A 15,445-nucleotide genomic window follows, 5' to 3' on the forward strand; every position below is an offset into this window, starting at 1 on the left:
CAGACCCAGTTGATTTGGAGGAAGGCAGTGTCTCAGGCTGGGTTGTCAAGGTCCTCCTCCTCCATGTGTGAGCCTGGCTGCCTCCTGGTCGCAGGCTGCTTACAGCCATGTAAGCAAGCAGAGGGCTGGCCGGGAGGGTGGGAGAAAAGGGAGGATGACCTTTCCCAGGAGCTTCCAGCATAATCTACTTTTTGTTTCCCTGGCCAGAACAAGGACATGTGTCTACCCCAGATTGGGGACTATAGGTCCCTTTCCCTGAGGCCAAAGGATCCATCACCACCTGATAACTGTTAGTGGGAGAGAAGAGGGGGAACTTCTATGACCCCTTCCAAGGCCCCAAGGACAGATGTCCACTAGAAGCAAGGCCCATGGAGGTTCAGCATTCCACGTCCCATATGTCTTCCGCCAGAGACTTATGTGTCAGTGCAGTTCCCTTAAAGTACTGTCAAGAGGGGTCCTCTCCCCTCAGTTCCAAGGACATCTTCCCATTTCTGAGCTTGGGTGAGCTGAACTAGGTGGCTACTATAGCATCTCCTCTCCCTGCTCTTGCCCAGTGGGGAACATGCTTCATAGTTTCCACTGGGGCTCTGCAGACTGGTCATTCCCCTCTGTAGCCTAGGTTTTGTCATTTACAAAATGTGGCAATAATAGTACAGCCCTACTGTATTATGAGTAGTTAATGCTATGACTGCTTTCATTGGTACAGTAAGCTAAGTTTTTCCAGTAACATACTGCATTTAATGTGTAACTAACACACCCTTCCTCAGGGACCCTCTTGTTCCTGACTCTCTATTAGTGGTTTTCAAACTTTAAAGGAAGGGCTGGGGATGGAGCTCAGTGGTAGAGCACCCAGGAGTCAAGTCCCCAGTACCAGAAAACAAAAAACAAAACAAGAAAGATGATCTTGTTGTGTAAACATTGAGTGAATGTACTCAAACATGGGTGGTATGTGTGAATCGCTGGCAGAGGCCTCCTGATGCACTTAAGGAGACACGGGAAATGAGATGTGTCAGACTGCCTGCCAACTGCTGCTGTATCATGGCATATTGTTTTACAGTAAATGATTTTTTTCCCTTTTTTTTTGGGGGGGGGGGGGCGGGTACCAGGGATTGAACTCAGGGGCACTGACCACTGAACCACATCCCAGCCCTGTATTGTATTTTATTTAGAGACAGGGTCTCACTGAGTTGCTTGGTGCCTCGCCATTGCTTGGGCTGGCTTTGAACTCATGGTCCTCCCGTCTCGGCATCCGGAGCTGCTGGGATTACAGGTATACACCACAGCTCCCGGCTAACATTTTTTTTTTTTTTTTAAGTAGGAGTATACTATAAAGTAACGATAAAGCTGGATATGGTGGTATATATCTATGATCCCAGCCTATCATCCCAGCCTCTCAGAAGGCTGAGGCAGGAAGACTCAGAGTTTGAGGCCAGCCTGGGCAACTTACAAAGACCCTATTTCAAAACAAAAAATTAAAAAGGGCCAGGGATGTAGCTGAATGGTAGAGTGCTCACCTAGTACACTCGAGGTCTTGGGTTCAATCCTTAGTTACCACACACACAAACAATAATAATAAATAAATAAACAATAAAATATAAGCATAGTAACTAAATAAGCAGTACATAAACAAAGTTTTTTTTATTATCATCGCATATTATGTACTGTACATAACTGTATGAGTCATACTTTAACACAATTGGCAGTAGAGTAGGTTTATCTGCACCAGCTTCACCACAAATGTGAATGGTACGTGGCACTACGACCTTACCATGCTCCGACGTCACTAGACAATAGAAAATTTTCAGCTCTGTTATAATGGAATGGGATCACCATCATATGTGGCCCACTGTGGATACAGAACCCAGGGTTTCAGAACCCTCAGATTCAGAGGGCTGATGGCAGAGCACTGAAGGCATCTGGCTGCTGGGACTGGGGAGACATTCTTCCCTGGGTGTGAGTTAAAAAAAAATAAAATAAAATAACTGTGTGTCTACTATGTTTTTGGAGTCAAAGTAAGTAAGATTCTTTCCCGGGGTACACTGTCTCTCTAAAATTCTCTGGCTAGTCCAACCAAGTCATATCATGAACCTAAAAGGAAAGCTGGAGCTCATTCCTGTTTCAGGGCCAGCTTCTGCCTATCCTCCTCTCCACAATGACAGCCTGGTTGATGCACTTTGTGCAAACGTGTGCACCAAAGAGCTCCTGCCATGGGGTGCAGAGGGCTCCACAGCACAGGGGATGGGGCAGGCCACCAGGCCAACACCCCTGGCATTCGACTTTCTTGGAGATGAGAAGTCTTCCTGCGAATAGCCAAAAGGGCAAAATCAATCTTTTGCAAATCTCATAATGTCCTCTGACAGACATTTTACCAGCACCCTAGAGAGCTGCTAGAATCACTTTCTGAGCAGTGAGATCAAGAATGTGGCCAGGCCGGGAACAGTGGCGCATGCCTGTAATCCCAGCTGCTTGGGAGGTGGAGGCAGAGGATCACGAGTTCAAAGCCAGCCTCAGCAATTCAGCGAGGAGCCAGGCAACTCAGTGAGACCCTGATTCTAAATAAAATTCAAAATTGAGCTGGGGATGTGGCTCAGTGGTCGAGTGCCAGAGTTCAATTCCCAGTACCAAAAAAAGAAAAAGCATGTGGCCAGGCTGTGGCCCACTTTATGTTTATTTATTTTGCTACTTATTTATACCTGTACCTCATAAGATTCTCAAAGTTCATGTCTAATTAGGATGAAAATAACTTGTTTTAGGCACAATAATCTCTAAACTGAGATGATACTGTCTCCCTTCCCCCACTGCATGGGGCTCTATCAGCAGGGGGCTGCCCCATGGTGGGCACAGGGCAGAGGCTAGACAGTGGACCTTGGAGTCCCCCTGGGCAGGCTCCCACGAGGCAGGCTGCTCAGAAGAGAAAGCTGTTCTGTTGCTCAGCTGCCAGGTGCAGCGCACTTACTTGCAGAAGCATTGTCATGTGGAGAGAGCATTCAATAAATGGTTCTGCCCCCACGATCGATGGTACGATGCAATACAAGAAACTGCAATCTAAGATTTTACCCTAAAAACAAGCTAATCTAATGAAGAATTCATCCATATTTTTCTATTAAACATGGAAATATTATAAGGAAACAAAACCAAAAACACATTTGGGATTTTTATTTAATTTTCTAGCTGACAATTTACATACCTCCCTCACCCTTTCCTTTAAGTTAGTGTGACAATTTTCCATAATAAACTACTTGAACAGAAGCTTTGGTCAAGAATGGAATGAAATAGCAAAAACAAAAAACAAAACAAAAAAAACCACTGTTGCCTTTAAAAAACCAACACTTTCACCAATTATATTTAAACAAAAACACACGATGTTTGCGCCACGTGTTTACAGTGCTTCCTGGGGCGGCTCTCCTCACCGTCTCACTGGGGCAGAGCGGCAGGCAGCCATGTTTCTCCTGCTGGACGGGGGAGGCTCACACAGCTTCACATTATCCGGAGGCCTTGGATTGAAGACTCTAAGGTCTTGAGAAAGCAGAGAGAACAATGGTGACTTTTGAGAGCTGTGCTTCCCCCAGGCTCTGCGCTAGCACTCTGCCTCCCTGAAGGAGTGCAGGCCTCACCCCATCCAGCTCCCACCCATGAGCTCCAGGCTCCACCCTCAGACTCCCCAGGACTGGGCTCCCCCACGGGCTCTTCGCAGTCTATAAGCCCTTGTGCCCACGGCCCAGCCATGGGTGCTGGGCCACCCCCACTCCTCCATGTTCATAAGCACAAACTTCCTCCTGCATCACTGGCCCTCAGGATAAGGCCGCCTGTGAGCATGTGCCTTGCCTCTTCCCTGCTCTGAATGCCCGAATGGCAGGCAGCCTTCACACAGCAGGCACTGAGAGGCCCGCAGAGCGGACTGTGCCAGACCTCTGCACTTATACAACATACAAGAAGCTGTGGGTGGGGGAGCCAAGACAAGGGTGGCACTGTCACTTCCAGGTGGTGAGAAAGGTGCAGGGGTGGAGGAGTCGGAACATCAGGCGCCGAAGGTAAAAAGGAGGCGAGAGATTTGAGGGCAGCTGATTTCTCCAAAAGGCACCATGGAACCTCTTCCATTCAGAGTATCTGACTCAAGGTGACAGGGTGGGGTGGGGCATGGGACACCAGGGAAATGCTCAGGTGGTGGCAAAGCTATAAATGCTGAGCTGCTCAGGAGAAGTTCAGTTCAGAGCCACGCAGAAGCCTAAGCTTTCTCTTGCCCTTGCTCCTCCTCTTGGGTTCCCTGTCTCACCTACCATCCAACTGGAGAGTGCAAGGTCTTCCTGGATTTGTCCCCCACTGTCTCTGTGCCCTTCCACTTGGCACCCTCAGGGTCTCCCCAGCCTGGCGCCTCGTGTCCAGCCCCAGCCACTGCAGGAGTTCATGTCCCCACAATGCTCTCTGGCGCAGCAGCCCAGGCCACTGTCACCTACATCAGATCCTGAAGCAGCTCCTGGCTGGCTCCCGACAGCCCGGCTCCCTGTCCTAGGCCCTGCATGGCTCTTCTCTTTAGCACACCCCACAGGCAGCACCCTGAACACCGAGTGCTCTGGGAGCCATGGCTGGTCTGCACGTGCTACTCCAGGAGATGGGGGTGCCCACCTCTGCTTTCTTAACTCCCCACCCCCTTGTTACCCCCCATCACATCTGATGTGCAGCTTGGGTGCCACCTCCTCCCCACAGCATTGGGAGTCCACCCCGCCCCCCCACCTTCCTCCACAGAAACAGGGGCCCTGGCTTCTCTCTTAGAGCTCCACCCAGCCCCTGCCCCTGGAAAAGCCCCTCAAGGACTCTTCTTCTCCACATCCTCAGTGCCAGCACCCTGCCCAGCACCCACCAGGTATGCAGTGGGTGTTCACTAATTAGCGCAAACCATAAACACATACTATACAGTTAAAACAGGCTGGTGTCCAGCACAGGGCCTGCTGCCAACAAAAGCACTCAAGTTTTCCTCAGGGAGTAAATGCCATCAAGGAGTTGATACCCAGGCCGCTGGGAATGGTGGCTCCCTTCTGATGCCAGGAGAATCACAGTCTGACTAACAGCCTGTCCTTCTGCCGTGACGGGAGCTGGCACCGTTTCCAGAAATGAAGAGTTTGAACACAAGATTTGTTCTGAAAGGTAGAAATACCTTGAAATCCCAAATGGTCATGGCTCCATCGATGCCAGTAGTGCAAAATTTGCGACAATCTTGCTTGTCCACCTCATAAATAGACACTTGACTGAAAAAAAGCAAAAACAAGTGGTTGTGCAGAATGTGGGGAGTGAACATGGCCCTCCTGACTGAGTGCGTGAGGAATTTTTGAGGAAATGAACTGCCATCCACTCCTGGATCGGACCTGTCCGTCAACACTGGGAAGCAGCAACCCCACCCAGAAAACATCCAGAAGGCTTTATTACCCGATGTTCAGGAAAGGCAAAAATGAAAAGGGGGAAAAGTCACGAGCCTGCGTGAATCAGAGTGACCTGAAGAGGCAGGTGACCCAGCGCTCACAGCATGCAAATAAATGTGTGGGGAACAGCTCGTGGGCAGGACCATGGCAATAATGGAAACGGAAAGAATGTGTGTGTGTGTGTGTGTGTGTGTGTGTGTGTGTGTGTGTTAAACTAGAGGCTTGTCAAGAGCATAACTGAGATCCAACTTGCTCTAAACAAAACCTCCCAAGTCAGCCTCTGGGACAGCCAGAGCCTAAGGCTGAGAGCCCTCCTTGCATCTGAAATGAATCACTGCAAATGCTACAGTGGGCAGATTCTCCAGATGCCACCAAGCAAAGGTGAGGAACAGATAAACGAAATAACTTGTCTGGGCCTACTTATGTGGAAAGTGTTCGAGAAAAATCAACTCCACAGCTCAGACAATATTATTCTCTTTCTCCCCTGAAACGTCTAGAACTTGTCCCTCTGGGAAGGTGATGGCAAACCACGGCCCACACTGGCGGTTTCTGTAGAGCCGCTGCCTTCTGTAGAGCTGAGCATCGCTTTTACAGGTTCTGCCAGCTCTCCAGATTGTCCCGGCTGCCTTGTGCCACAGGGTGGACCCGAGTAGCTGCAACCGAGACTCTCTGGCCCCTCAGAGCCTACGATGTTTTCTATCTGGTCCGTCACAGAACAAGTTTGCGGGCATTGCTTTAGGGCAAAGGAGACCTGATTTCTGTAAATAAAAGTAGCTGTCCACTCTGCAAAGGCTTTTTTTTTTTGTGTGTGGTGCTGGGGATTGAACACAGGGCCTTGCATGCCAGGCAAGCGCCCTACCAACTGAGCTACAACCTGTACACTCAGAAAAATGAGAAATTATATCCCATCTGATTCTGTTTAGTCCATAAAGTTTGATGTTTCTGTAAGTCTAGAGGAGAAATATTATATATATATATATATATATATTTTGGGGGGGGGGGCATGGGAATTTGAACCCAGGGGTGCTTTATCACTGAGCTACATCCCCAACACTTTTGATTTTTTACTTTGAGACAAGGTCTCACTAAGGTGCTGAGGCTGGCCTGGAACTTGCCATCCTTCTGCCTCCGCCTCGCAAGTAGCTGGGATTATGGGTGTGCCCCACCATGCTGGACTGTAATATCCTCTTTTTTTTTTTTATTTGTTTTAATTAGTTACACATGACAGTACATAATTCTGTTGTCTTTTTGGTGGGGATGGGATACTGGTGATTGAACCCAGAGGTGCTTTATGACTGAGCTACACCCCTAGCCCTTTTTATTTTTTAATTTTGAGACAGGGTCTCACTAAGTTGCTGAGGCTGGCCTCAAACTTGATATCCTCCTGCCTCAGCCCCCCGAGGAGCTAGGATTACAGATATAAGCCACCACATGTAGCTTTTTCGTCTTTTATAATCACATATGCTTGGTGAGAAGTCAGTCAAGAGGTTTCTTGGCTATCATAGGATAATTTGGTTTCTGTGATTAAATCAAATATCCTATTTACATTACTTGAAATCCATAGTTGGAACAATAACAGAATATAGCAATATTTCCTGTTCTGTGCTCTCTTCCAGAGGAACATGGCCCTTGGCAAAGTCCTCTGTTCCCCTGTTGAGAAGGTGAGCCTGGGAAGAGGCTGCCCTACAGGCCCTGCCACCCCAGTCTAACAGGATCCTCACTCCTCCTGCTGGATGCCTCATGCTACCTGCACCTTGAAGGACAGAAGTGACAAGGTGGTAACAGTTCACTCTCTGTCACAAGCTAAAAACAAGAACTTGGCAGTGGGGGAGACAGAGATTCATCACTGTTCTCGTTTCTGAGGGGCTGTCCAGGCCTCAGTATACAGGGACTTTGCAGGACTCAGTGAGGAAACAAGGGAAGGAGGCCAGCGCACTGACTACGGGGGCTCCCAGGGCCCTGGCTGGTGGCACCTACGTGATGCTATTCTGGTGCAGCGTTTCCAAGGCTGTATTGCGGTCCTCGGTGGTGGCCCTCTTGTCCATGTTGCGGAAGCGTTCCATGGCAGACATGTTGCGCTGGATGCTCTGCTTTGGAATGTCTAGCTTGGAGACAAAGGTCAAGCAGCCGCGGTCATCGTAGTTAAAGAGCATCGGGCAGCAGTCATGGCCCTGCAACAAGATGTTAGTCAGCCCTGGAGGCTCCTTAGCAGAATGTGCACTGGGACAGGCACCTCTTCATCTTACAAGCTAGCTCTGTTTCCTCTAAGCGGCTGCTGTACTTTGTGCCAGTGTCATAGAGCATGCATTGTTCCTGGTTTGGAGATTGCACACAGCGTGCTACAAGGAAGAAAGAAGAGAGATACTTACAGCTGCCACAACGCTATTCTCCGAGACAAATGATACACTCAGGAGTGGCAGGAACTCCGTTTTCAGAGTTGAGACCCTGAACACAAGAACACTTGTTACACTGAGCGGAACCATACCACGCAGTTTATAGACTTGCAGGATGACAAAGGACCCATTCTCTTGGGGGTTTCTGCAGTGTCAACGAACACTTCTGTTTAAAAGGAGCCTCCTGACCTCTCCTTGCTGGAATCTCAAGCACCACACAACTCCAAGGTGACCTTCAGAAACAGGCCTTCAGGCTGGGGGTGTAGCTCTGGGGTAGAATATTTACCTAGCATGTACCAGGAAGGCCCTGGGATCCATCCTTAACATCACAAGCAGGGTGGGTGGGTGGGAGAAGAGCAGGTGAAGTATGGTGGTTTAATATGCTTATAATCCCAGCAACTTGAGAGGCTGAGGCAGGAGCATCATAAATGTGAGGCCAGCCTCAGCAATTTAGCCATTTATTTATCTTAAAAAAAAAAAAAAAAGTTTTGGCTGTGTAGCTCAGTGGTAGAGTACTTGCCTAGCATGCATGAGGCCCTGGGTTCAATCACCAATATACAGAAAGGAAGGAAGGAAAGAACTAACTGAGGCCTCAGCTTTCTCTGTAGCCTGTGCTCTGCCCTGTTCTGAGGCCCCTTCAACTCACAACATGCTGGTCTCCAAGGAGACCGGTTCTTCTGTCTCTACCTTTGCCCTCATGTACTTCTACCCCCAGGGTTGGTTCTGCTCCTCTTGCTTATCCAAGCCATTCCAGGCTTTGGAACATGGATCTGACCAGATCACCTCCACGAGGAGTTCCCAGAATACTCTGACCCAAACCAGCTTCTCCTCCTTCTTGCCTGTTGGAATTCTTAATGTCATTATGGCTGTTGAGTTAATGTCCGTGATGTAATCTTCCCTGGGGCCTGGTATTATGCAAGTATTTACTGAGAGCCAGGCCCTGTGTTAAGAGCTAGAGCTACCAACATGAACCAAACCTGGTCTTAGCCAAGAGCTCACATTCAAATGAGGCGCGCGCGCACGCGCGCACGTGTGTGTGTGTGTGTGTGTGTGTATGAATGTGTGTGTGTGTGTGTGTGTAACACCTACTTTTGTAGCTGACAAAGAGGCTGCAGACATGGCAGGCAAACACTGAAGGATGAATTAGGAGCACCTAATTTTACACAAAAGGTGACATGTTTTCAAAGTATATGTAACTCTATGGTCTCAGAAGACCCCTTAATCAAGTTGGTACTGGAATTTAGAACTAATGCATTATCTTAAGCCCTTACTGTGGTATATGTTGCTATCTGAAATATTTATGTTGGCGAAAAGGAAGAGGAGACATGTAATCTGACTTGTACAGGACTGGAAAAGGCAAATAATAAGTCAATATGAGGGTTGACAAGGACTTGTAATAAGCATCTGCTAAGAACTTAATTGTGTGTTAGATTGTATAAAATCAACACTGAGGTACTGGGGTTGTGCCTCAGTGGGAGAGCACTCTCCTAGCACATGTGAGGTACTGGGTTTGATACTTAGCACCACACAAAAATAAATAAATAAATAAAGGTATTGTGTCCATCTACAACTATACTAAAAAAAAAAATCAACACTGACATCAAAATATTCCTGAATGACAAAAGGCAAATTGCTATACAAAATATAGAACTACTGTGTTAAAAATGAAAAGATAAATAAGTGCCTATACATGTACAAACTTTTCTGAAAGGCTATAACGGTGGGATCTCTTATTTTTAATTACTAATTTTTAATGGTGGGATCTTTAAAAAAAAAATAATAAAGTTATCCACATGCAGTCAGTCATGCCTATAATTCCAGTTACTCAAGAGGCTAAGGAGGGGGCTGGAGGTGTGACTCAGTGGTAGAGCCCTTGCCTAGCACGTGTGAGGCACTGGGCTCAATCCTCAGAACCACATAAAATAAAGTTACTGTGTCCATCTACAACTAAAAATATTTAAAAAAAAAAAGAGGCTAAGGAGGGAGAATTGCAAGCTTGAGGCCAGCCTGGGCAAGTCAGTGAGACTCTGTTTCAACATAATATTTTAAAAAAGGACTGGGAATATAGCTGAGTGGTACAGCACCTCTGGGTTCAATCCCTAGTACTATCACAAAAAAATAAATCAATAGCAACAATTATGAAAACTACCCCAAACTTAATAAAATTAAGAAAAAACCCATATTCAGTCCAGTCAGGAAAGACAATGTCATCTTTCACTGCCACTGTGCAGCCAAGGAAGTAAGGGCCACTCACATGGCTGATTCTCCATACAGAGGCTGGCAAGTCTCAAAGTCTTAAGACTTAAGACCAGAGGTGGCATGAAGGAGGCGCTGTTTGCTGACTACACAGAGGAAGAACATATCTCCTAATTAACTAAAGGCCAATGAGTGACACTGACTCACCATAAGGAATTCAGAACACACACTAAACTGGCCATTTCGAAGGCACCCTTATCAGTAGCAAGCCAGGGGGTTCTTCAAAGGACTCACTGCCAGTACTTCTATTAAGAAGTGTTTCTGGAAGGAAGATCTAACGCTTCTGTATATTTCCCAAACTCATTTAAATCTGGGTCTGTAACTTTAAAGGCTGCTTGTAGTTCAGCTGGGATTTTTTGTGTGTATGTGTGGGGGTGGGGTGGGGGGCAGTAACTAGGGACTGAACCCAGGGTTTCACACTCCAAGCAACTGCTCTGCCTCGAAGCCACATCCCCAGCCCTTGAGCTGTGATTTTTATTTTCGTGTCCATCCTTCTCAGGAAAAGGTGCCCTCCCCAGTGGGGTGAGAGATTCCACACCTGCTCCCCCTCCACACAAGGTAAATAAATACTCACTGGACACTTTTTGAGGCATCAGCAACAGACACGGTGCTGTCGTGGCTGACCCAGGCCAAGCGGCTCCCACTGGCAGAGAAGCTGACCCCATGGACCCAGCCGCCAGTGCCACTGCCACCAAACTCTGACATCAACTGACCAAAAGGCATCTTGCTGCCCCAGGGTGTGCTGGCTGGCTTCTCATCTACTTCTTTAATGTAGGCAGAAAATACTCTGCGGTTTAAAGGGTAGGGAGAGAGGGAAAAAAAAAAAATGAAAATATAGGTATATAGAAATGGCCACAGGCAGCCGCATAAGGTAACCCAGAACATACAGGCTGGCTTGTACAAAGAATAGAACATGACAGACACGTTCAGGTACACAAGCCCCGCAAGTCACTGTGGTTCAAAGAGCTGCCTACAGGCCAATTCAAACCTGGTCAAGTCTGTACAGACACGGGGCACCCAAGGGAACCAGACTCCGGGGGTTGTTCTCCATAATGAACACAAAACCCTCCCCCATGGACCGCACATTCTGGGAGACCTTGTGGTCCTTCCCTGGCTCACATCAGACCTTGCTAAAGGACCAGAGTCCTTTCATGTCTACTTCAGCATCGTTCTCAACACAGTATTTCAGTAAGCCCAGTCAATGGAGGAGAGAAAACCATGTGCCACTCTGTGACATATAAATGGCATAAGACAGAGAGAGACACCCAAAGACAAACCAAAGGTGGCCGGCGAGAAAGAGTGGGCAGGATCCCAAGCACTGTCAGGTGATGGGCCGGCTCCCCTGACCCTCAGGCTCATCATCCAGTCTTTGTGGCAGGACAGTCTGAGAGAAGGGTCGTCTCTCACAACCAAGTGTTCTCAGTCTTTTGGGTACCAGGGATTGAACCCGAGGGCGCTTAACCACTGAGCCATATCCCCAGCCCTTTTTTGTATTTTATTTAGAGACAGGGTCTCACTGAGTTGCTGACAGCCTAAGTTGCTGAGGCTGGCTTTGAACTCAAAATCCTCCTACCTCAGCCTCTTGAGCTGTTGGGATTACAGGTGTGTGCCATGTGTGCCACTACACCCAGCTTTCTCTCTTTTTAAAATTTTTTTTATTGGTGAATTATAATTATGCATTAATAGCGGGATTCATTGTGACATTCATATATGCTGTCCAAAGCCTTTTTCTAACTCACTCTTTATCTAATTCCATGAAACTCTATAAGAGATATTTGGGCCCAGAGTTAAAAAGGGAAAGACATAGGCTAGGGTTGTGGCTCAGCAGTAGAGCACTCGTGTAGCACGTGCGAGGTCCTAGGACACTCAGCACCTCATAAAAATAAATAAAACAAAGGTATTGTGTCCAACTATAAATAAAAAATTTTTTTTTAAAAAAAGGAAGACACAAAGAACAGCTGAAAATTTATCCTTTGGGTCCTTTTTGCACCCTAATGGTATTTCTACTCTGTCTTCTCTTTGGTCCCCCACCCTGCCCCTAGTACTAGGGATTGAACCCAGGGGTACCTTACCACTGAGGCACATCCCCAGCCCTTTTTATTTTGAGACAGGATCTTGCAAAGTTGCAGAGGCTGGCCCGGAACTTAAGATTCTCTTGCATCAGCCTCTCCATTTACTAGGATCATAGGCATGGGCCATCATGTTCACCTACATTTTCTCTTTAGAAAATTTCTCAATTAGTTGGGCGCAGTGGCACGCGCCTAGAACCCAGCTTCCAGAGGACGAGGCAGTTAGATCACAAATTCTCAGCAACTTAGTGAGACCCTGTCTCAAAATAAAAAACAAGAAGGGCTGGCGATATGGCTCAGTGGTAAAGTGCCCCAGGGTTCAATCCCCAGTACCAAATAAATAAACTGCTGAACCTAAACTCCCTAAAATAACCCCAACCCCAATGACAATGGCAGTGGAAACCCTGAAAGATATGAGGCTTCAATGAGGCAGAGGCCAGTGAGTGATCTGTAAATTAGCTGCTCAACTCAGCCTCACAATGGGGCTGCTTAAGAGGCTTAGAAAGAACTGGCGGTGGGCTGAGGAGGTAGCTGAAGGAAAAGTGCTTGCTTTGCACATACAAGGCCCTGGGTTCAATCCCTGGCACCACAAAAACAAAACAACCCAGGACTGGTGGTTCTTGAACAGACCCCGACCCACAGGACTGCACATCAAAGAAAAGTTTGTGGACATCAATATTAACAAGAGAACTGCAATCTATTTTCACAAGCAGACTTTTAGACACCCCACAAAACTCCAGGTGGTACAGCGCAGTTCCACCCGGTTCTGTTTTCCAAGGGAGTTAGGATGACTCTGGATAACAGATCACAAACAACCAAACTCCAGAATATAGAGTGCCCTGATGCTGCCATCACTCATTCTTGCAGCCACACTCACCGCACACCCCCCTTTATAAACCTCGGATATTACTGTGTAGAAATCACTGGCCAGGTTCTCTGGAATTTTCCACATAGGTACTGAAGAAATGCACATCCTGATTCCCAGCCAAGGAGTCCACACAAAGCAACATTTATTTGCTTTTCTTTTCATTAAGGGAGAAAAAGCCTTCTCAATAAAGAACAACTTCTAAAAAGCAATTACATGGTGTGATCCTTGAAGCTCTTAGCAAAGTGGCTGTTTTTCTTCTAGCTTCATGCTAATGGCAAATAAAAAGCTTTAACTGAAAAGGACAGCGCAGTAATAGCCCTGTGGTGTACCGTTCAGCTCTGTTTTGTTAAGCTTAGTTTCACTCAGGAATCTGCAGAGTCTGCTGTGTGGAATATGTAATGAAGAATAATACTGCAGTCAGGAGAGACAGGCTGAGAGAAAGGGAAAGACAGACAGACAGCAGCTCACCCTGTACTTGAAACCATGGCTATTCCATAAGAAAGACTTTCTTGGCCCTGCCCCTTCCTCCCTCCCACCCCACTTCCAAGTCTATGGCCGTCTGCCCCAGTGACTTAACACACTTGCTCCTTTAATTACTGTGCACTAGTTCCTTTTCTAGATCACAACTTCCTTTCTTTTTTGAGGCCCTCAGAGTGCCCAGCCAAGTACCCTATATAGAAAAGAAACCTTACAAATATTTGCTGAAGGACAAAAAATGAATGATTCAAGTCATCAATTCTCATTCGTTCCCACCTGCATTTGAAGTCGCACGATCCTGCTGCCAGCAAAACGTTGTTGGGATGCCAATCCAAGCTGAGGACCGTGGAGCGGATCGGCTTTTTAATGTGCTTGCTTACCCACCTACAAGAGGAGGAATCCTAGGTTAGTTTATCTACGCGTCAGGTGACAGTCCCCAAATAGGCCCAAACATGTGCCAGGTGGAAACATCTAAGCGTGGTTTTCACATTGCCTACCAAGTCTCCTGCCAGAAAGGAGGTGCACGCCTGAAGTACAGAGAGGAGAACCTGATGAACTCTGTATTGCCCCAAGGGACATCAGATCACATGGGATGTTAACCTTCAGAGTCAAAACTGAAGTTTGAAATTACTTGAATTTTTATTATAAACAGTCAGTGGGGTTTGGGGATGTAGCTCAGTATTAGAGCACTTGCCTAGCATGTGCAAGGCCCTGGGTTTCATCCCCAGTACTGTAATATATATATGTATATGTATATGTATGTATGTTTATATATTCAATGATTTGTTATATTCTGGGTTAATTTTGGGTTGTAAGCTTAATTTCTTTTATACATCTCCACAAAGGTAAAAATTCTTATTTTTTCCCCTAGAGAAATCACAACCAAGAAATTAGAAGAACTTCTTGTTGGGGATTAGTCTCTAATTCTCTAGTGCCATTCAAAAAAGATTATTTATGTCTAAAATCACTCATTATTTTGGCTTCACTAAATTAATTTTTGTTCCCAGACTACTGTTTAAAAGCCAACCATGTCTAGTTGTTTGTGTTGAGACAATCTGGAGCCAAATGCCTCTCCTTGAATGCTGGATTACTTTTTTACAGCATCTTTGTTGGAAACCTATCTGATAACTAGTTCATTCTCAAAAAGATAATATTCTAAATTGTTTCAGTGCAGTTTTTCTTTTCAATTAAGGGAAGAATATCAAACAAAATAATAAGTAGTTCAAATGAATGAATTTTAGGCTTCTGAGAGGTTGTTTTAAAGCTCTCACTTCATACTAGCGAACTATTATATGTCTGAGAAACTGCCCTGAATATACAAATTGTTCCAAGATAATAGCTTCTGCCACAGTAAAGTCCAATTGACCTATATTTGAGAATGTCTCTTGATGAATAAAATTGTAAATGATTACTATGGTTGAAGTTTAGCAAGGAGGAAAAGTTCCTCATATAAATTAATTAAAATTAATGTCAACTAGTAATCTCTGACTTAAAGTTCAGCCATAAAGGAATATTAATAAAATTTGTTTGTATCTACTCATTACCATGAACCTTCTGAATGATTTCTAGCATTTGACATTTTGTCATACTTTTTATACATACATAACTGAAAGAAAAATACATGTTATAATTTCTTCTAGCAAATTCTCAGACTTTCTTTCTAAAGAATAAAAATTTCCGAGGTGTTACTAGATGACATAATGTAACATGATAATCTGTTCCTTTCACTGTTTCAGCAGAATACAAACAGTTCCACTACAAAGAGTAATGTGTACTCTGCTATTTTTAGTAGAAACACAAACACTGCCAGTTTCATACTGAAGGATAATTGATGTTGAAGGATATTTACCATCCATCCTGAACGCATGCCAGGTAGAATAGTTTTCTTATTAAAATTTGCAGGAAGGAGTAGTTTAAAAGTTATTTAGCCATAAAAGTAACCTGCTTTTAACTGGCTTAAACCAAGAA

The 15,445-nt window shown here is 45.9% G+C and overlaps 1 protein-coding gene across 3 annotated transcripts in view; it reads right to left on the reverse strand.

The window, feature by feature from the left end:
- Positions 1 to 1,612: 1,612 nt before the first annotated feature.
- The window catches only part of Arpc1a (actin related protein 2/3 complex subunit 1A), a 34,303-nt gene continuing 20,470 nt past the window's right edge, over positions 1,613 to 15,445 (reverse strand). Inside the window, exons 5-11 of one of the 3 annotated variants that reach the window (XM_071605659.1) lie at positions 13,754 to 13,861; positions 10,638 to 10,850; positions 8,094 to 8,126; positions 7,784 to 7,859; positions 7,392 to 7,585; positions 5,153 to 5,243; positions 1,613 to 3,516 (exon numbers count right to left, since the gene is read on the reverse strand). In XM_071605659.1, the coding sequence (XP_071461760.1) occupies positions 3,478 to 3,516; positions 5,153 to 5,243; positions 7,392 to 7,585; positions 7,784 to 7,859; positions 8,094 to 8,126; positions 10,638 to 10,850; positions 13,754 to 13,861 (754 nt within the window). In that variant the 3' untranslated portion in view covers positions 1,613 to 3,477. The remainder of the gene's footprint in view (positions 3,517 to 5,152; positions 5,244 to 7,391; positions 7,586 to 7,783; positions 7,860 to 8,093; positions 8,127 to 10,637; positions 10,851 to 13,753; positions 13,862 to 15,445) is intronic. The other 2 variants (XM_027953230.2, XM_071605660.1) reach the window with 2 other exon arrangements.

This window comes from Marmota flaviventris, chromosome 19, assembly GCF_047511675.1.
Source record: "Marmota flaviventris isolate mMarFla1 chromosome 19, mMarFla1.hap1, whole genome shotgun sequence".
In the NCBI taxonomy this organism is placed as follows: Eukaryota; Metazoa; Chordata; class Mammalia; order Rodentia; family Sciuridae; genus Marmota; species Marmota flaviventris.